Source organism: Equus przewalskii, chromosome 31, assembly GCF_037783145.1.
Source record: "Equus przewalskii isolate Varuska chromosome 31, EquPr2, whole genome shotgun sequence".
Lineage (NCBI taxonomy): Eukaryota > Metazoa > Chordata > Mammalia > Perissodactyla > Equidae > Equus > Equus przewalskii.
Window position 1 is genome coordinate 29,442,254 of NC_091861.1, and position 21,967 is coordinate 29,464,220.

Below are 21,967 nucleotides of genomic sequence, written 5' to 3' on the forward strand. Positions count from 1 at the left end.
CTTCTCTGGCAGCAGAGAAAAGCAATAGTATGGTAAAACGCTTGGAGAAATAGTGCTAGGATATAAAGTTTTAATTAATTTGAGAATAATACTAGAAAAGGAAATGAATAGTATATAATGATATGGTAGAAGCTGAGAAAAGCAATAGTATAATAAAACGCTTGGAGAAATAGTGCTAGGATATAAAGTTTTAATTAATTTGAGAATAATACTAGAAAAGGAAATGAATAGTATATAATGATATGGTAGAAGGACAGTAACTGGCTACTCTGCATTTCTTTAGAGAAAAATTATGAGGCAGCAGTCCTGGATTGACATAGGAGAGATTTAAGGCAGAAGCTTAGAAGAACTTTTCGATTGTGAGGATTAAGAGACCTTGGAAGATGTGACGAAGGAGAATGGGCCACTTACTCCCACTGAGAGAAGTGTAAAAGATAGAAGGCACTCCTGGGAGTTTCAGATCTGCTTAGAGACTGAGCCCCTAATTATCCTTTTTTTAAGAGTAGAAAAAGAGGTGAAATTTTATCAAAATTTAAATTTCAGTTTGGCTTCATTTTACCGTGAATATCCAAAGGAAGGAGGTTTTTATTTGTGAGTGTATATATGTGTGGTGAGTCAAGAAATCCTATAACCTACAAGATACGAGTTAAACTCTTTAGATGTTTATTATAAAGACAGCTCTAAAACAACACATTTGGAGAAGAAATAGAGGGGAGATGCTAAGTGAGTTGAAAACTAGTGTTTTTCTTCTTCCTTTCTTTTCCTTCCTTCGTTTTTTAAAAATTTCTTTACATAAAAGTTGAAGAAAATCAATTTTCTGGGCTAACAGGTTGCAGAGCCAAAAGTAGTCATCTTTTAATTGGCTTCCAGCCAAGGAAGTTTTAGTAAATCAATCTTGGATGTTTAATGCCTATTTATTTAACAGCTCGATGTAATTTAGATACTATTAGTTTCATCTAGAAACTAAATGCAAAAATAATCTTTCATTACCTGAAAAAAACTTGCTTTAAAAAATATTTCTGAGCTGAGACAAGTAGAATGAGTTAGATTCATCATTAAGATCATGATCCCTGAAAGGATGGCTAAATCAGGTTCTTTGTCAGCTGCATTATTAAATACTTAGTTGCACGAGCCATTATGTAGAGAAACCTAGAGAGAGGTCCCTGTCTTCTGGGAATTCATAACCTATGATCAATCACATAGCACCTCCTACAGATTTTGATTTTGCTCTATTCACTCCACAGATGTTTATTGAGTGCCTGCTACGTTGCACATCTTATAACTAGGATGTATTTCCTCAAGGAAGGGCAAGTATAAGAATGAAAGAATTAAGTCAAGATGTTAATGAATAATAATATGAACGTGGTATATCAAGATGAGTGCATTTTAGGGGCTGCCCCGTGGCCGAGTGGTTAAGTTCACGTGCTCCGCTTCAGCAGCCCAGGGTTTCACTGGTTCAGATCCTGGGCACAGACGTGGCACCACTCATCAAGCCATGCTGAGGCAGTGTCCCACATGCCACAACTGGAAGCACCCACAACTAAAAATACACAACTGTGTACTGGGGGGCTTTGGGGAGAAAAAGGAAAAATAAAATCTTAAAAACAAAAAAGATAAGTGCATTTTTGGGATGGCACAAGATAATAGGGAGATATTAGATGTTTGTTAGATAATAAATAATATTTTTTAGATAATGAAATAAACAGGGAAATGGCACAAGATCAGTAAATAGGAAGATCCTAAATGAGGAGCTCTTGGGCTCTGTCACTTGCGATGTACTGGTATTCGTTCTTTTCAAAATATTTGTTAAGCACCTGCCGTTGCCAAGTACTATGGTAAAGCCAGATGATATAGCAGGGAACCCGGCAAATGTGGTCTCAGCCCTGGGAAATGTCTGTGCTGGTAAAGAAAAACAAACGTTGAACAAAGTGCACTTGTGCTGCATGCTCTGCAGAGGCGGTCTGAGTTGTTAGGACAGTGCTGCAGAAGATCTTCCTGTGCTGCAGAAGTTTTCCCTTCTCCTGCGGATCAGAGAAGCTTTTCCTGAGAGTGTGGTGCTCAATGCTACAAACAGTAGCTCGGTGAGAGAAGGGGATGAGCGTTCCTGCAGAAGATCTGGCTGTGGAAAAGATGCTGAGGCGGGAAGGTGCTCAGTCCTTCGTGGAAACTGAGAGAAGACGCTGTGACTGGAGTGCAGTGAGTCAGGAAGAAGAAGTCTAAGATGATGCCCGCGGAGTCGGAGGGGGCTGTAGAATGCCACGTCTTACAGCTAGTGGTGAGGATTGGGAATTTGTATGCTAAGAACCGTGATGAGCCACTGGGAGAATTTTTTTGAACAGCTTTGTAGAGAGATAATTCACGTGCCATATAATTTACCCGTTTAAAGTGTACAGTTCAGTAGGTTTTAGTATATTCATAGATATGGTAACCATCACCAAAATCAATTTTAGACCATTTTCACCACCATAAAAAGAAATCCCATGCTCTTTAGCTATCGCCCCCGGCCCCCATCTGTGCATTCCCCTTAAACTTAAGTACTGGGGCCGGCCCGGTGGCTGAGTGGTTAAGTTCGTGCGCGTTCTGCTTTGGGGGCCTGGGGTTTCACTGGTTCGGATCCTGGGCGTGGACATTGCACCGCTCATCAGGCCATGCTGAGGTGGCATCCCACATGCCACAACTAGGAGGACCCACAACTAAAAAAAATATACAACTATGTACTGAAGGGATTTGGGGAGAAAAAAACAGGGAAAAAAAAAAGAAGATTGGCAAAAGTTGTTAGCTCAGGTGCCAATATTTAAAAAAAACAAAACTTAAGTACTGATCTATTGTCTGTTTCTGTAGAGTTGCCTATTCTGGTCATTTCATAGAAATGGAATCAATATGTGGTCTTTTGTGACTGAGTTCTTTCAGTAGCCTGATGCTGTCGAGGTTCATCCATGTTGTCACGTGTGTCAGTACTTTATTCTTTTTTACGGCCAAGTACTATTCATTGTGTGGATACTCTGCGTTTTGTTTGCCATTCATCAGTTGGTAGACATTTGGGTTGTTTCCCTCTTTGGCTATTATGCATAATGTTACTATAAACATTCATGCACAAGTTTTTATGTGGACATATGTTTTCCTTTCTCTTGGGTATATACGTAGGAGTAGAATTGCTGGGTCATATGCCAATAGAAGATTTCAAGCAAAAAATAACATAATCTGACATATTTTTTAAAATTCTGGCTTTTAAACTCTGGTTGCAGTATTGCACATGAATTGGACAGGGGAAGAATGGACAAGAATGGATGTGAGATGACCGTTAAGGAGAGCACTACAGAAGAAAGGTACATGAGAAAGAACAGTGGCTTGCCCTGAGGTGGTAGTAGGAGAGATGGAGAAAAGTGAATGGGCTCAAAATGTATTCGGGAGAATGGTTTCAGCAGCATGGTATGTGGACTTTGTAAGGACCCTTTTCCCATTATAAACATAGGGAAATATAGTTGAGTTAGAAATATGAAAGGGACTCCCAGGTTACAAAATGAAGAGAACCCAAAGCCAGAGGGTTCAAGTGGCCTAGGCTTGGTATGAGACCTGTGTGGTGGACCTTAGGGTCCAGAGGCTCAGACCTGAATGCCGTGCCCTGGTGTAGGAAGCGTGGCTTTGATGACTAGCCTGGGAGCTCTAACCGAGAACCTATAGAAAGCTAGAATTCTCAGAGGGCTGCCCAATTCATGGAAAGGTGCTTTGCCCATGGCCCAGAGAAGTGTCAAGGAAGGGGGTCTATCCAAGGGTCCGGGCAGAGACAGAAAAATCTTTGTGGAAAATTTTTAATACCCGTATAATTTGGAAATTCCAAGCCAAGAATTTAACATGGACACTAGGTCTATACTCTTGAAACCCTGAGACCGTGGCACAAGGAAATTCAGAAGCACCTTGAAGAAACATATGTATGACCCAGGTGTAAGGGACCCAGGAAAACATTCCCTACCGAAGACGTCCTCCCACAGAACATGGCACACCCTGAAGGAAGCGATGACCCTGAGGTGCTCCCACAGAACATGGCACACCCTGAAGGAAGCGATGACCCTGAGGTGCTCCCACAGAACGTGGCACACCCTGAAGGAAGCGATGACCCTGAGGTGCTCCCACAGAACGTGGCACACCCTGAAGGAAGCGATGACCCTGAGGTGCTCCCACAGAACGTGGCACACACTGAAGGAAGCGATGACCCTGAGGTGCTCCCACAGAACGTGGCACACCCTGAAGGAAGCGATGACCCTGAGGTGCTCCCACAGAACGTGGCACACCCTGAAGGAAGCGATGACCCTGAGGAGCTGAGGTTCTGAGAGACTCAGTGGTGCAGCCCACCGTGTAACGGAATCTTTGAATGCAGAACAGAAGCCTCAGACTGTTTCAATTGGGAACAATAATTAGAACTGACCAGTTGTGCTAAAGGCAGACTCATGTATAGAAACAGGTCATTGAATCAGGAGTGGTTCTTAAGACCAAGGGATTTTGCAAACAGTACAGTGTTATATGTATACGGAGTCCTGCTTAAACAGGAACCCACATATATAAAGCATCTAACAACTGTTTATTGAGAGACTGCCATGCGCCAGACACAGAGGTATTAAGGACACAAGGTCAAAGAGAAACATCTTTCCTGCCCTTGAGGAGCTTAAGTGTGTCTATTGTGGGAAGGCAAACAAGCAAATCAGATATTCCAGGAGAGTTGTTAAGTGCTGTGATAAAGGTGTGTTCAGATTGCCAGTGGCACAGAGGAGGGGTTGTAAACCAGCCGAGCAGGGTGACAGAGGGGGTGTGCCAGAGGAGGGGAGAGGAGCTGGGTATGGAAAGGCAACTGGAAGTTAACTCTGAGGAGTAATAGGAGGATGGTATTTTATAGGGAGCACGAGAAATTCAAGGAATGAGTTCCATATGCCTGAAGCTGGGAGAAGGTAAGGCCAGTGTAGCATTTCTGAAAGTGTCTTGTGTGAAATAAATGAAGGGAAAAAAAGCAATTTTTGCCAGATGGATTTATGAAACAACAAGTTAGGCAAAGTTAAACAGGATTACTCAAAAGCTTTCTCAGGATCATTCCTCTCCAGGGTTGAGGGTGGAGGGTGGGGCGTGGGGGGTTAGAATTTGCAGCATTTTCCACATTTCTGTGTCCATCAAATAGTTTTGTTTTGTTTTGTTTTTCACAGAAACCCAAGACTGGTATTCCACTGGGTATACTTTGGAAGTTGTGGAGCTAGAGAGGTAGGCAGGAACCAAATCATGTAGATTATTATCTGTACTGTGCTGAGAACTTGAGCTTCTGTTCTCAAAGCTATGGAATACCACCCAAGTATTTTCAGCTGGGGAATGACTTGATCAAATGAAACATATCATTTAAGCCTTTACAGAATTAGAGCCATTTAGTTTCTCCCTCTAGACAAACATAAGCTGAAAGAAGAAAAAATCACATGTTTTGAAAACAGCTAAATTTTCCTCCTGAAAGAGCATGCTGGGTGCTAATTCTTCTCTTGAAGCTGCAGCTTTCTCTGTAATCAGCTCATTGTGGAAGCGTTTTGGCTCCTGCTGGGAAACCATGATGGAGGCCTGAAGCCTGCATTCACAGGTCCAGTTGGAAACAATTAGTGAGCACTGGGATAAATGGTGCTTTAAAACTGGCCACAGCAAGACTTGACCAATGGAAAAGTCACCTCTCAGAAATAGCCTCCATTTGCAGTGTAATGGCGCGAGGACGAGGACATGGTCTTGCCGTTGGACCTGCACAGCTGGCTTTCCTTTTCTAAGAATGTGTTGTTCTGAGAGGGGATAAGTGGGCACATCCCAGGGCGCCAGCAATCAGTCTTGGCTCTCCATCCCGTGGTAACAGTTCTCTGCTCGGTTTGTTAACTACAGATGTATTGTTAAATAGACAGAGCTAGACACAAAAGGATACATGATGATACCAAACAATAATAATAAACATGGCAATGTTAACACTGGATTTTTCTGTAGGGTTATGGGTAATTTTTATTTTCTGTTTTAGTTTTTTCTGTATTTTCCAAAGTTCCAGAGTGATAAAGTGTTACCATTATAATGGGAGCGAGTAGGGGGAGCAGGAGAGCTTGAAAACATCAACTCCAAGGACAGCTCTCTCTCTCATGGCCTTCTGAAGTCTGTGAAGGTGGCCATGGTCATGGAAGCGTGAACACCATAGTCGAGAGATGCAAGGTTTGCAGGATTCTAGACAGTTTCTGATTTTGCTACGTAAGCTCAGGGAGGACTTCTGAAACAGCTTATTACTTTTAAGAAGGGCACGATCTTAGATTTACAGAGTTCCTTTTCTTTTTTTTTCCCCCCTCAAAAGCTCAGGTGTGCTCGAATGTCTTCTCTTTGCATGACGAAAGGGGACAGGAGCGATGCTCCCTGTTTTCAGGTGGAAATGCTGAGGGGTCTCCTAACGTCACACCTGGAGTCGGAGGCACAGGGGTCTTCACTCAAGCCTCTTTTTCCTCCTCACTGAACTCACTAAGCATTTCTTATGAATTTAAGAAGAACGGTTTTGGTTCAGGGGCCAGTCCCTCTTAATGTGCAGCTGGAATGTGGCAGTCTCCGCCCCATAGCCCTCGAATCACTGCCGTCCGTCTGTCCGTCTTTGGGCCGCTCCTGAGGCTGCAGAAACCTACGGAGTCGGCAATGGTGAAGGGGTTGACGGGCTGCAGAGGGCGGATAGAAATGGCAAGTGGCGAGCAGCTGGTGGATGGCTCTGCAGGGCTGTCGGGGCCAGGCAGCAGCTGTCACAATAGAGCCGCAGTTGGGTTGACTTTCCAAAGCTCCAAGGTTTCCTTAGCAACAAAATGTAAACAGTTCCCTCGGCTAATATTAGAGTCTGATAGTGTCTGCCTTTGATCCTCTTGCTCTGTTTCTCCTCCAGCTTTTTCCCTCTCCCCCAGCCCCACGCCTGAATTTTACATCTGTTTTATGAGTGCCTGTTCTTTATAGAAATGACTAAAATAGTTTTTTTCCACAAGAAACTAAAATTTGTCTGTCTTTCCCCAAATAGCCCACACGCGACTCTGCTTTGCTTGGTCAGGATGTGGTCAGTACTGGCTGAGTGGTATATGCCTCACTTAGCGACCTTGAATCCCTTGGGGTCTTTACAAGCCAGGTAGTTGTTCCTGCTAATGTGAAGCTGTCATAAAATTAATTTGGCCTCATCCTTGGAATGTTAGAAATTTAAACTATGTAATTAAACTCTGAGTCATGGATTTTTGGGGTTTTTTGGTGTGGAAGATGGGCCCTGAGCTAACATCTCTGCCAATCTTCCTCTGTTTTGCTCGTGGGATGCCACCCCAGCATGGCTTGATGAGCAGTGTAGGTCCGCACCTGGGATCCAGACTGGTGAACCTCAGCTGCTGAAGCAGAGCACTCGAACCTGACCACTCGAAACTGACCACTGTGCCACCAGGCTGGCTCCCGAGTCATGTTTTTTAAACATCATTTGGCTCACCTCTCTGTCTCCAAGCTAAAGACAGGCAGCTGTCAATTCAAAAAGGTAGTCTACAAGACAGAGTCCACAGGTTCCTCCAGTCTCTCAGTTTTTGTTCTAAAATGAGTACTTTCTGGGGCTGGCCCAGTGGTGCAGAGGTTAAGTGCGCACGTTCTGCTTTGGCAGCCTGTGGTTCGCCGGTTCGGATCCCGGATGCCGACATGGCACCACTTGGCACACCATGCTGTGGTAGGCATCCCACATATAAAGTAGAGGAAGATGGGCACGGATATTAGCACAGGGCCAGTCTTCCTCAGCAAAAAGAGGAGGATTGGCAATAGTTAGCTCAGGGCTATTCTTCCTAAAAAAAAAAAAAAAATGAGTATTTTCTTTTCCTATTCCTATCTAAAAGACTGCAGCAGTGCTGAACTTAGCAAGTTTTTCTCTACTGATAGAAATAGTTCCCTCTCTTCCTAACTATTAATATTGAATAGGAAGAGAGAGAAATGTATATGGCAGTAGGTTGCCGTTCTGGAGGCTTCTGGGTTGCTTATGTGGTTAGTCACTTGTTAGCTTATGAGCTTACACGGATTATGCTTAGTATGGTTCCTCTCCTGCCTAAGTTAGCGAAGGCAGTTTCCATACTGTGCACTATGGATATTGGGTATTGTTGATTGTAGGGTGAACCTTGTTCACATTTCATCTCTCTGAATTCAGGGTGTCTTATTGCTAGTTGTCATTCCTGCACACGAGTGAATTTGGTCATAGGTATTCCTCTTGTTACTTCCGCTGAGTTATGTGTGTTGCTGGTACAAAGTATGTCTAAGTAAGTTTAGAAGATGCCTTTCAATAACTATTAAATTACGGATGAAAAGGTAATAAAAAAGCCTGTGTGACTGGCACTGTTTTGTCTTTCTTGGGGTGAATAAAGCTGTGATGCATCTTGAAGCTGATGGTGTTTTAGATTTGCTCCAGTGTAGTACCGTTTAGCCAGTGAGTGTGCTGCTGTTGATCTATACTTAAAAACATGGAGTGGGAAGTGACTGCTAATGCATATGGCATTTCTTTTTGGGGTGAAGAAAATGTTTTAAAATTGATTGTGGTGGTGATTGCGTAACTGTGAATACACTAAAAACCACTGAGTGGTATACTCGAATGGGTATGTGAGCTATATCTCAATAAAGCTGTTTAAAAACACCACTGGTACCCTTTAGCGCCTCTGAACAGTTCTAGGAAAGACCTGGGTGATGCCTGCTCAGAGTTACTGCAGTAAGATTTAAGGGCCCTGAATGTAAAGTCTGTTATCTTTTTCCTGTATTTCTGTTGCTAAACACGACTTGAGCCTCGAACTCACTTCATTTTCCAGAGACAGTGGCATTTGTCACACAGTTCCGCAGCACACCACCTATCAGTTCAGAAGTGGGGGCCTAAAAAGTTTGCCCTCCCCCTCAGGACACACGCAGGAAGCCGTGCCCTATGCAGCAGAGCCTCTGCTGGTTCTTTCCAGTCCCCAGCCACTTCAGAGTGAAGTGAGCAGTCACCCAGCGCCTGCTCCTCACAGCTCTTATCAGCCATGTGCTACAGTTAATCTCCTTCTGATACAGTGGTTCTTTTTTCAGAGCTGAGAGTATTGGTGACACGTGGGAGGGACCAAAATTTTGTGCCTCCACTCAACCCCCCCTCCTCTTCTGCTGGTTGATGTTCCCATGTTAGAAAAAGACAGTGGCTCATAATAATCTCGTAAAATGAGCTCTGGTGTTTACTAGGGGAGAACAGCCGGAGGAGTGGCCACCTGTTGGTGGAAAATTGGGCTTCTGGGAAAGCTCTGTGCAGGTGTGTGGCAAGGTGTGTCTGAGGAGCTTGACCTCTCTCACCTGGAATGATCTGAGCTGGCAGTGGGAGTTTCTTGGCGTTCCTGGTTCTGTGGAAATCCCAGGCACAGGAAGTTGATCTTTGCGTCTGGGGAATTGAGATAAGCCTCTTTCCTGTTTGCTAGCACCCTCTGTGTTTGGGCGCTCACTCTGGTGTGCTGAGTTGAGACATCAGCGAGTTCTGGGCATGGAACAGCAGAAGCAGTAGGTGAAATTTCTTTGCTTGACAGCTTTGACGTCCTGGATGCGTGTTTCCACTCTGAGTCCTCTTCTCTTGCTGCTGGTTCTGGGGGAAACGGGCTGGGTTGCACACATTGTTTTGGTGGTGGTGTGGATGCTGAGACTAAGATGTCGTGTTCAGAATAACTGGTTTGGAAGTTCTTTGGTGTTTCTTCATTCCTAATGAATTTAAACATGTGCACTGACTTAAGGATCCCAGCCAAGAGGTTAGGGCCGCAGAGGACAATTAAGAATTTCAAGAAGTAAGAACATGCTTCTCTTTTTAAGAGGAAACTGATATTGGTAAAATTATTCTTAAGTTGGATGGTAGTACACAGGTAGTGGTTGTATTCTTTATATCTTTTGTCTCTTAAATGTTACATAATATTTAAGTTAAAGAAGAAATCATTGGATGTTTAGGGCAATTGCAGAGAGAAGCTGGTTTAGGTAGCTGAAGGGGTAGATTGCTCCTTGAGTTGGCCTTTGAACAGGAGCTTATAAAATGAAGGGACTGGTTCACTGAGGTCGGGGTAGAAGCCGTTTCCTAATGACAAACTACAATCAGACTGAATCTTAGTGAAAGTGAACGTTTTCCCATCCCTGTGAACTGAGACGTTTCCTCATTGCTCTCGTATGCCCACAGGACCAGTTTCTAGACAAAATTCAGAATCACGCTGCGTTGGGCAGGGTAGACACTCCTGCTGAAGGGTCCCATGCCCACTGGACTCTCGGGACTCGGCCTGTCCAGAGCGACACTGTCTTCCCTCCCCGCTCCTCGCTGCTCTTCTGTGCGGGTTCCGCGTCTTTGGTAACTGCATCCCTCTGTGTGCTCAGGTGGCTCAGACGCTTCCAGAACGTGTTCCACTGGAGCCCCCTCTGTTCCTGCCCAGCCTGCTTTCCAGAACGGCCTCCGTCCCCCTCTGCCGAACAGAGCCCACCCTCCCAGAAGAACTCCTGCAGGTTGAACGCGCGCCTGGCTGCCTGCTCCCCCAGCCCCAGGCTGAAACCGGTGTTCTCTCCTCAGGGTTCTTAGGACTGGTTTAACCAGCTAGACTGCGCTGTCTCTCTTCGTCACGACATCATGAGCTTCTAGAAGGTGCTTTGTGGTTAGGCTTTCTCCACACCACAGGGCCTAATACGTAGTAGGCGTTGGTTAAATGTTCATGGAATAAAGTTGTTTCTCCAGCGAAAATAAGCCCTATGTGGGAATCCTCTGTGCCCAGAAGATGGCAGCAGAGGAACGGCCATTGATCTCCTTGGCGTAATGCTCCCGAGACCCTCCCGTGTTTGGATAATGTTGCGGATAAGCATATCTTCCCATCCCATTAAGTGTTCTAACGCAGGCAGGTCAGGTGTTTTTGGCGCGTGGAGGCCTTTGTGGACTTCCACTCTGCTGCTGCTTCACGCGAGAGCTGCCGGCACAGGTGAAAAGCCACCTGGGTTGCAAGGCAGGAGGCCTGGTTTCCTCTTCAGCCAAGCAAACAATTGTTGCCTTCACAGGAAGCCATTTAACTTCGTTAGTCTCAGTTTTTGAATTGGTTATCAGTGGAATTGGGAGATCTGTAGGTAGTACTGGATTCTAAAATCACAGGGTTCTAAGTCTTCAACGACTGTCTGTTTACATGCTCAGTATTATGCTAAGAACTGTGTGTCCAGTGAGAAGGGGATACACCCTAGGCTGTGCCCTCAAGACGGGGGCCACACATACACACGCAGTAAACCACGAGTGTGGACAAAGGAGCGGCACATCCTGAGTGCACTTGTGCTTGGGTGGGTCTGTTATCGGATCAGAGAGGGAGGTGACTGACTCAGCATGCAGTGGGGAGAAAGGGCCTCTTGTGCCAGCAGAGGTGGAATTGAGTTGGTTTTCAGACACGTGGAAGGTTTACAGGGGGTAAGAGAGTTAATATTTTTCAAAGCTTATTCTATGCCAGCACCCTCCTAGATGCGTTTAATCCTCATAATTTTGTGAGATAAGTAATAGTATTGTCTTAATACCTACAAGAAAATGAAGGCTCAAAGAGATCACAGAACCTGCCCCCAGGTGCAGAGCCAGTCAAGGGCAAAGCCGGATTCAAAATCACGTCAAAGCCCGTGCGTGCTCCTTTGTGCCACTGAGCAGACGTGTCCGAGGGGCCAGTCCTTGTCGGGCTGTTCTCTACCATAAGGTAGCAGCGTGAGCATGGGGGCTAGGATCTCTTGATGTTTCTTTGAAAGGAAGATAAAACTTCTGGGAAATGCCTGTTTGTCCTAGGAGATACCACTTCTGAAAACAAAGAAAACTGAAAACTTTCTGTTCTCTCTAAAATCTAAATGGGAATTAAGGGTTTCTGAAAACCAAATGAGCAGTTGTCTGTAGGTGAACTGGCTCGTTCAGTATTTTGTGAGGAGGTTGGGTCTGAGAAGTTTACCTCTGGAGAAGTCCAGAGCCATGGCAGGCGTATTTCTATTACAAGAAGTTTTTAAAAATTGGAATTGGCTGACAGGAGTTACCTGTGTGATGCATTGTTTCTGTTCTTCTTTAAACAATTTTTTTCCCTCTTCTTCAGTCTCTTAGTTAACCCTGGGTGGTATACTGACCCAGCTCCATAATTTGTATCCTCTGAGGACGTCTTAGTCTTCTAACCTGAAAAAGGGAGATAGAATGTGATTCATGATTCTTGTGCATTTGTGCTGAAAATTGCTCACTGCTCATTGACATGGAAATAAAATATAGTAATAGCCCCAGGATCCTTCAAAAACTAAATTCCTTTTTTCTTTTTAAGATTGGCCCCTAGGCTAACATTTGTTGCTAATCTTTTCTCTTCTTCTTCTTCTCCCCAAAGCCCCCAGTAAATAGTTGTATATTCTAGTTGTAGGTCCCTCTGGTTGTGCTATGAAATTCCTTTTTAATGAAGCTTACAGTGTTTAAAAGAACACTTGGCACAAACAATCCGTAAATAACAGGAAACAGAACTGCAAGCTTAGCTGTAACTATGACAGAAATACACCTGCAAAGAAGGTTTATTTGTCCTTGACGGGTGCTTGTCTTTCCCACCTGAGCGGAACCCACCTTTGGCGTGCACTCCCCTGTAGGAGCACCATCTCCTACTCTTCCTTCGCCATTGCTCTAATTTCACTTCATCCGCTTCTAGCCTCCTGTTCACTCTTACGAAAACCTATTAAAATAGAAATCCTGTCCCTCTCGCCTATCCAGGGAAATTGCTCTGGCGAAGGGCTCCGTGGCGTTCCCAATGATCAGATTCCTCGGTCACTCATCCTCTGCCTTGACCCCAGGGCAGTACTCATCAAGGATGACCACTGCCTTCTTAAATCTTTATGCGACCATGAACTCGGTGACCCCCTTCTTTCCTGGCTCACTTCTGCGCTGTCTGATTGCTCTGTCTTTGTGTCCCTGTTAGCCCTTTTTCTCTTGCAAACATCTTAACTTCTGTTGCTCAGGCTTCCTTCTTTTCTCTTCCCATGACTCCACAGCTGATCTTACCCCTCCATTTGCTTCAGCTGTCACTCGCATCTCTATTTCCAGCCCAGACTTCTCTGCTGAGCTTCATAATAATACTACGTGGAAAGGGCCTACTCCCAACAGAGCCTGACTTCTGAGCCACCCATAAGTATAGGCGCTTCTGGCCATTGTTTTCCTTTCCCCCTTGTTTCTTCATCTGTTTCAAGTATTGTTACAGGTGTGTATTTCTTTGAGTTCTCAAGTCCTCTTTAGAAAGAGGGTAAACAAATCAAACCGCTCCCTTCCCTCTGACCCAGAAAAGCTAGAAAGGGAGAGAGAAGTCTATTTGTTCTCATGTAGTTTTAAAAATCTTTGTTCACGGTCCTTCGTAAGTGTCTCCCAATTGAGAAAGTTGGTAGTCGAACTAGAAACGACCTTCTTTGCTCCTCACTAGGTCCTGGCTGTCTTTATCAAGAACCTTCAGCTCCTTCCTCTCCATCTGTACTGCCCTCTGTTAACTCAGGCCTCCAGCTGGGCCCGAGCCTTGTCTCCCCTGCCCCGCCCACCAGCATACCCTCTGCAGGGCTGCATTAGCCATCTTTCCAAAATGCAGATCTGATCAACTCCCTCTTCTGCTTGACGTCCAAGAATGGCACCCCAGAAATGTTGAGTGCCTGGTTTTCTAGGAGGCCTCTTCCCATTTTCTTTAGATTCTGCTCAGACCATCTCCCCTGTGGCGTTTTATTCCTATCCAGAGCATGATTTCCTAGGACATTTTTTATCTTTATTTTAATTATCGCTGGTTTATATATACAACTTCTCCACGAGATCCTGCTGGAGATCAGGCTGCTTCTTCATGTTGATATGAAGTATCTGGGACAGGTCAAAACATGTAAGATGGGAAAATGGTTGGTGAATGGAATGAAAAAAATGAACACACTATTGACCAAACTTTTAAAATAGTAAATAAACAAATGCATAGGTAGTTAGGGCCAATCCCAAGACAGAAGTGTAATAACCGAGACTCTGAATTTCGTCCATAAGCTCAGTTCAGGTCAGTAGTCCTTTTGGAGCAGCTAATGATGCAGGCTGGGCATAGTGCTGCATGTTGGTGATGTAATGACAAAGACGGCCGCCTTCCCGGAACTTAGAGACTGGTGCTTAGCAAAGGGTAGAATTTGAGGGGGTTGATTTCACCGGGTCTTCAGCTCATTTTGTTATAATCTTAGTGTAGTGGCTGACACCTGATTTAGGGCTGAGGCAATTGTGGGTTTACATGTTACTTTTTAGTGTTAATGAAAGAGGCAATGTGTTCCTTCAAGAGTGAGTTGTAAAGCTTTTTCTGCCATTAAAAAAATTCCTCTTATTTCAATAAAAAAAAAATTCCCCTTAGCCTGGAGTTGGGGGGAGTTTGGCTACAAAGGGGCACGAGAGAATTTTGGGTGGTGATGGAATCGCTCTGTATCTTGATTGTGGCGATGGTTACGGGACTGTAGGCATTTGTCAGATCTCATAGACTTGTGTGCTATGAAGGGCCAGTTTACCGTGTATAAACTACACGTCAAGAAACCTGGCTTTTGAGGAGTGCCACTGAGTCTTACCTGAAGGAATTCGAGTCGCCTGAAGAGTGGGGTGATGGGTAGGAAAGATGATAGTCTGTTTTATAGGCCTTCTCGGAAGGTAATTTCATTTAGGCCCCCTCAGCGGGTCTTCCGTTCTAGACCCCTCCCTCCTTCACCTGAGCTTCGGGAAAGTCTGCAAATCCCTGAACTTGTTAGCGGGATTGTGTTATACGCATGTGCTGCTTTCTGAGAGGGGGACAGTTTTCATCTGACTGTTCGAGTAGGTTGGTGTTCGGTAAGGGCTGACCACCCGTGGGGGAGCTCCCGCTTCCCAGGCCCCTTTCTTTCCTAGGAGGAAAGGGGGGCCAGTTCTGCTGGGGCAGAGCAGAGGTGTCCACGGTGCCCCATCTCGGCCCTGAGAGCCCCTGTGCTCACACAGCCCTGTCCCCATGCTCTGCTCTCATAGGCTAGCGCCCGTCCCTCCTCACCAGCCTGGGTCTCGACTCCCCCTGTCCCTGCCCAAGGCTGGCCCAAGGGCGTGTCCATGTCCTGCCGGCTAACTTACTTCAGTACTCACATAGCCTGGAGAGCACTGCCTTCCGTACCGCTGCCCGCGGTGCCGTGAGTTCTCTTCTAGTGTGGTGTATCAACATATCTCTGTATGTAGATCTTGCTGCCTGGAGCAGTCCTTTGAATATTAGTGATCATTTTTAAAGCTAAAAGCTCTTTAAGTTCTTGGAGCTGGCCTGGCGGCACAGTGGTTAAGTTTGTGCGCTCCACTTTGGCAGCCTGGGGTTTGCAGGATCGGATCCCAAGCGCAGACCTAGCACCACTCGTCAAGCCACGCTGTGGCAGCGTCCCACACAAAATAGAGGAAGACTAGCACAGATTTTTGCTCAGGGTCAGTCTTCCTCAAGCAAAAAGAGAAAGATTGGCAAGAGATGTTAGCTCAGAGCCAGTCTTCCTCATGCAAAAAATAAAAAGTTTATAAACTTTTCCCCAATATGCATATCTTAAGTAGAAAATAAGAGTTATCCATGATCTCACCATTCAGCAATATCCCTGCTGACATCTTTGTATGTTGTATTTATTTGAGATCATGGTGTATATACATTTTTCTTTTAAAAATATTATTAAATATTACAAACATCTGATATATCAATTTTCTGTCTCGATCAAATCCTAGTATTTTGCTACATTGGCTTCAATTTTTCTTTAAATAAAATGTTAAAAATATAGTTTAAGCCCATGTGTGTTGCCTTGGTCTCACCCCCTTGGTGCCCTCCCTGGGAGAAGTCACTGTCCTGAGTCCGGCATGAGCGTTTTCCAATTTCTGTTAGTTCGTATCACCTCGTGTGTACATGTATATGATGCTTTTACGTTTTTATTCTCTACAGAAACTGTATCATTCTGTGCACACCCTTCCGAAACCTACTCTTCTCACTTAGCATTCTGTTCCTTCATTGTAGTCCATTGTGTGAATAGACCGGTTTTGTTTTTTTCCTGTTTAAATGACATTTGGGTCATTTCCTCTTTTCTTCCTTTTTTGCTAATACTAATTGTGCTGCTGTGCACATTCTTGTTCGTGTTTCCTTGTTTAGATGTGAAGCGTTCTCAAGGGTGTTCATTTCCAGACGGAGTTTCTGAACCTGGAGTGTGAGAGCGTCTTCGTCGAGAACGCCAGACTGCTGTCTGGTTCCCTCTCGCCTGCCATGTGTGAGAGTCTGGTTCTCAGCAATTGAGGTCATCATTGCTAACGCCAGAGATTTTTGTGTTTGCAAATCTTAGGAAGATGAAGTGGTTTCTCCTAATTTGCATTTCATGATTACTAGCAAAACTGAGCATTTTCTCTTATGTTCGTAGACTTTTCAGGTTTCCTGTTTTGTAAATTCCCTGATTATATGCGTTGCTGATTTTTTTCTGTTGGTCTTTGGTCCTTTTTTTAAAAAATTGGTAGAAGTTCTTTACCCATTCTAGATACTAATACTTTGCAGTTATGTCTCTGTAGTCGTTTTTAGTTTGTCTTCTAATGTCTATATAGTATTCTATCATATGTATGTTCCCTAATTTATTTCACCATTCCCCCTATTGTTTGAGATTTGGGTTATTTCCATGAAGATTTTGTGTATTGACGTCCTTGGATTTTCCCATTTTAAAACCCATCCAGTGGTGGTGCTGAGTTTGGCCTGGTCTGTTTTGTAGCAGTGAGGAGTATGTGAGACAGTTGGCCAGATCCAGTTGGTGCAGCCTGGGGTATGGAATAAAGCAGCGCTCACTGGCCTTCTTGGTGCTTGAATCTGCCCTGCTTGGCATTAGGGACACCTGCTCTGACCAATGAAGGAACTGTGGAGTGGCCTACATAAGGAAAGTGTCGTCATTTGTGGAAGTGGCTTTGGCACTCCAGGCTGGAGTGCTTTTACTGGAACAAGCGTTCAGAGGTGCAAGAATTCGAGATGGTATAGTGCGAACTAAGGTGGTCACGTTGTCTCTAAAGCAGGAGTCCTCGGAGCCGTGGCTGCTGCTGTGTACCTTGGAGTCTAGAGCAAGGTCAGCAGCCTTTTCTTTAAGGGGCAGACCATGAATGTCTTAGGCCTCGTGGGCCGGATGGTTTCTGTTGCAGCTTCTCCATTCTGCCGCTGTGGCACGGTGAGCAGCAGGCTCGTCCCGCTCATCTCTGGACTGTCCGTGATGGCTTGGGTGCCACAGCAGGTGCTGAGTGGCCTTGCAAAGCTGAAAGATTTACCCCTGGCCCTTTACAGGAAGAGTTTGCAAGCCTCTGCAAACTCAACTCTACTGATGTTTTGGGCCCGATAGTTAATTCTTTGTCATTGCCTCTGGGGGGCCAGATTGTCCCCTGTTGAGAACTACTGGCCTGAGCCTCCAGTGAGGCGGTCTTCAAGCTTACCTGGGGGGACGCAGCACCTAGGATCGCCCAAGGGCAGATGAAATAATATCCAGAGGAGAATGCTGCGGGTCTCCCTGCCTCCTCCCTGCCCTCCCTGGGAAATGAGAAGTAGCATTGATTGGTTTGGGACGGTGTATAAAATATGCATCTAATGGAATGGTATTTTGGAAACTGTTAGCAGCATTGGCTCTGCTGAACCCCAAGATTCTGCCTTCCTTCCCTCTTCTCCTCCCCTTCCTTCTCCTCCTCTTAGTAACAGCTTCTTAGCCCGTTCCCAGCTTTGCCTGGGGCTTGCTGGATAGCAGCGGTGCCTTTCCTAGTATCCGAGGGAGCCCAGGTGCTGAGCCTGCAGCCTTCCCCAGCAGCCACTTACCTTTCGTGCTCGTCGTCTCCACACACCTTCTGACCTTCATTCTGCCATGCAGGCCTGGGCAAGGAGGTAACAGTGTGTTTCTTGGAGCTCCCTTTGTCGGAGGGGCCAGAGAGAGGGAGGGTGGTGCCGCGGAAGGCCTGTACGGGCAGCAGGGTGTAAATGCCGCAGTTAGGAGAAAAGTAGCTTGGAGTGTGCTCTGTCTGGGAGCTTGCTCCTATTGCTGTATCTGTAAATGTCTTAAAGGTGGGAGCCCCAGCACTACGTCATACAACTTAAAAACCACATATAAAATGCAGAATTACTGTAATAATGCCTCTGAGAAGCATAGAAGAAAAAGGAGAACTTTAAGAAGAAAATAAAAGCAATTGCTTTTGAACTTAGCTGTCTAACAAACTGCATTCTGTTAGGTTTGGGTTCTGTGAGCTGGATCTGGTTTTCAGGGTTGAGGAGAGGGCTTGATGATAATGTCTCAATGGGTTTCTCTGGACTCCTGGAGCTGTGCCATCCAATATGGTAGCCAGTAGCCACATGTGGCTATTTAGATTTAAATTAATTAAAAATTAAATCAAATTAAAAATTCAGTTCCTCCGTCACACTACGCATTTTAAGTCCTCAGGAGCCACGTGTGACTAGTGACCGCCAGACTGGCTGTGCAGATGTGCAACTTCCCACTATCATACAGAGTTCCACTGCACTGGACTAAAGACAGTGGCCCGTGGAATACAGGAAATTCAGTATTTGACCAGAGCCAGTGAATGGTCATGTTAGTGAGAAGACTTGGAGGCCATTTGTCCAGAGTCAGCATGAGTATGGACTCACTGCGGACTAAAGCTAGATGGGACCTTAACAACTAGGGCCTCACTCCTTTATTTTGTAAGCAAAGAAATTAAGGTCCCGGGAGATTAAATGATTCTCTTAAGGTCAAACAAGTAGCTAATGGCAGAACTGACACTAGAACCCAGGGACATGTTCTTTCCACTGTGGCACAGTGTTAGCATCCCACACCCAGTTAGAAATAGCAAGGAAAATTTGAACTGAAACCTGCCTGATCAGGAGGCCCTGGCAGCTGTGGGGTCCGCTGTGTCCTGTGAAGGAGAGGGCAGCCCCACAGGACCTCTCACAGGTAGGTTGTTCCTTGTTGCCGTATAGTGTGTTGATGGCAGCCTCTGGAAGTATGAAGTCATCCTTTCCTGAGATAGAGTGTTGACTATGGCATACTTTTGGGAAACATCAGGGATGCTAGGAGAAGTTAATACAAGACCTCCTTATTCGCTAATTCCTGATATTGCTAGATGTAGAAAGAAAAAGCAGTGCATCGCTCCACATAGTTAGGGTACCAGGGTGCTGAGTGGAAGAAACAGTTGTGCTGTGGATAAGAAAAGCTATACCAGAGGTAAGAGACCACAGGGATGGTCCCTTTTGGTCTAGGACTGAACCACACTGTGACCTTGGGTAAGTATTTTAATGTTTCCTTGGCCATTGATCGACTTGTCTGTAAAATAGGAGTAATTTTATTATCTCCACATGAAGTCTTGGAATTAGATCACATGACTTCTTGAGGTCATGAAGTTTTACCCTTAGTCTGTGGTTCTGTCGTTCCTCTAAGTGTCCCCCTCCCCTGTAGCTATCCATATATGCTTCCAGGTTGGTATCAAAGAAGTTCTTTTTGGCCTCTCTGAAATACCTTTGTTTGGATGTCCTTCTACATAGGATGTAGTCCACGCGATGACAGCTGTCTTATAAGACCATTAGATAACTTGTGATTAATGGCCACAGCATCCTGAGGGCTGTGAAGGACATGTGCTCAGCTTGGTCCTTCCCTGTTTGAAGCTGAGTGTTTAAGTCCTCTCCCCTCTTCAGCACAGATTTCAGATGTAGGACTCCTTAACAGCTGTTTCAGGAACTAACGTCCTACTGGTGGATTCCAGATGAAAATTTTATTCTCCCACATTCTAGGGAAGACAACTTTGTTCTAGTCTTGGAAATCCTGGCTATTTCTCTTTCATTCTTCTACTTAAAGTAGTTTTATTTTACTTAGCTAGCCCTTTGAACCTTCATGGAAAATGTTTTCAAGGGAATTAAGACCTCTTCCAAATGAATTATCCATTCCCAGTAAAATAGTGAAGGGGAACTCCTTAACTAGACTGGATGGGGTGGATATTAAGGCACACCCAGCCTTGCTGTGCGTTAGTGTGGTGATGAAGATCCTGCACTTGGAGGAGGAGGGTGTGGTGGCATAGCACTCGCCACGCTGCGCTGAGACTTGCTGTGTGCGGGGCGGTGGTCTCAGTGTTGTGTGTGGGCTTTCTCGTAGAGTCCCCCTCATCCGTGTCCATTACGGCTGTTAGCCGCTTCATTCGGTGGGAACTTGGGCTGAGAGGGCTTCGATGCTTCACCCAAGATCATTGAGCAAGGAGGTCGGGGAGCCAGGGTCCAAACCCAGGCAATCTGATTCCCATGCCAGGGTACTTTATCACTACACTGCACTTGTCAGAAGGTATTTTAAGGCTTTTATTATTATTTATTGTGACTTTCTTGGTGCTCACTGCTCACTTGCGAGGCGTTTTGCATGGCTTCTTAAGACAAAAGTACTCCATCTGTAGCAGGTAAAGGGGCTATGAACTTTAGAGGCAGCAAACAAGTTATTTTTATGTGGTCATGCATAGTTCTCCATAATTATTTGAATTCCACTGGTTGTGTAACCTCAAAGTCATAGCAAATACAAAGGAAAATGCTTCCTGCTCTCTGGAAACACAGTAGACAGAAATGGTAATTAAAGGACTTGGCATTGGAGTCCCTTCCTCTGCCACTGAACTGGGGTGCTGGCCTCGTTTTGTCTGCATGCCAGAAGGCCGAGGGACGGATGGAAAGCCGTGGCTGCCGTGGCTCTTTCTGTGATACTGTCTTGTGAGCCCAGACCTGTCCTCTTTTGATGGCTTTCAGTGAAGAACCGTGTAGCACTCAGGTTCATGGATGCCTCTGATGCCTCTCAGAAAGAGCCAAGTCTGTTGAGTGTGGGTTTGGTCTAGTGTAGGAGTTAGCAAATTTTTTCTGTAAAGGGCCAAATAGTGAATATTTTAGACTTTGCAGACCATTTCATCTCTAGCGCAAATATTAAACTCTGCTGCTGTAGTTGGATGAAACTTTAATTACAAAAATGTGGCACGCCAGATTTGCCCCCAAGGACCATAGTTTGCTCACGCTGGTCTGGATTTTAGAAGTATGAGGAACTGGGCTCTGCTGAAAACATAGTGTGTCCCCAAGGCAGCCATGAGTGAGGGTGTCACCTCTCTGAACCAGGACTCCACATCTAGGTAAAGAAAAATGAATGAAAATGTTCCTTCCTTCCTCAAAAATGTTTACAAATTCAAGTACTGGAGTTTTCTGTGTTTTGTTTTCAAAGATTTTTTTTCTTATAACTTATAAAAATCTCATAGTGATACTGGTTACAAAATGTAGATGATATTTCTTTTTAAAAAATAAACAATAGTGGCCGGCCAGGTGACGTAGTGGTTAAATTCATGCACTCTGCTCTGGCAGCCCGGGGTTCACAGGTTCAGATCCCGGGTATGGGCTTACACGCCACTCGTCAAACCTTGCTGTGGATGTGTCCCACATACAAGATAGAGGAAGATGGGCACAGATGCTAGCTTAGGGACAATCTTCCTCACCAAAAAAATTTTGAATAGGAATAAATAAACTATATACACTATATCATTATATAGATAGATACATACATAGATAAAAATCTAGATATACATGTAGTGAAATAAAAATGGGGTTATGTTCATGTGGTGAAATTTTAGTTTATTTTTATTTTCACATTTTTGTCTTTTTTCTAATTTTTCCCATGAAAAACATGTATGATTTCAAATATTTAAGACTCCAAGTCAGGTAAAAGTCTCTTGATCTTAGCTACCAGACTTGTTTTTACCAACTCTGTTCTCTTGCTCATTAAAGCTCTCTAGAGTAGGCAGTGGGATAAGGCAGTTTGAAGCTCACTCTTTCATAGTGGCTTCTATCGAGTGTGCAAAGAAGAGCTGAAGTCAAGAATTAAATATAATAGTGATGTTCTGTGTGTTGCAGGTAGAAATGACATGTGAACAGGCTGGCTGGCGGCCCAGACAGGA

The 21,967-nt window shown here is 44.9% G+C and overlaps 1 protein-coding gene across 29 annotated transcripts in view; it reads left to right on the plus strand.

The window, feature by feature from the left end:
- The window catches only part of PPP1R12B (protein phosphatase 1 regulatory subunit 12B), a 206,036-nt gene that overhangs the window by 90,568 nt on the left and 93,501 nt on the right, over positions 1-21,967 (plus strand). The window contains exon 1 of one of the 29 annotated variants that reach the window (XM_070602199.1): positions 4,749-4,940. The exons of 25 other annotated variants lie outside the window; for them this stretch is intronic. In XM_070602199.1, coding sequence (XP_070458300.1) covers positions 4,921-4,940 — 20 coding nt within the window. In that variant the 5' untranslated portion in view covers positions 4,749-4,920. Of the gene's footprint in view, positions 1-4,748; positions 4,941-5,194; positions 5,245-9,149; positions 9,541-21,967 lie in introns of those variants that run through there. 3 more of the 29 variants (XM_070602204.1, XM_070602203.1, XM_070602200.1) reach the window with 3 other exon arrangements.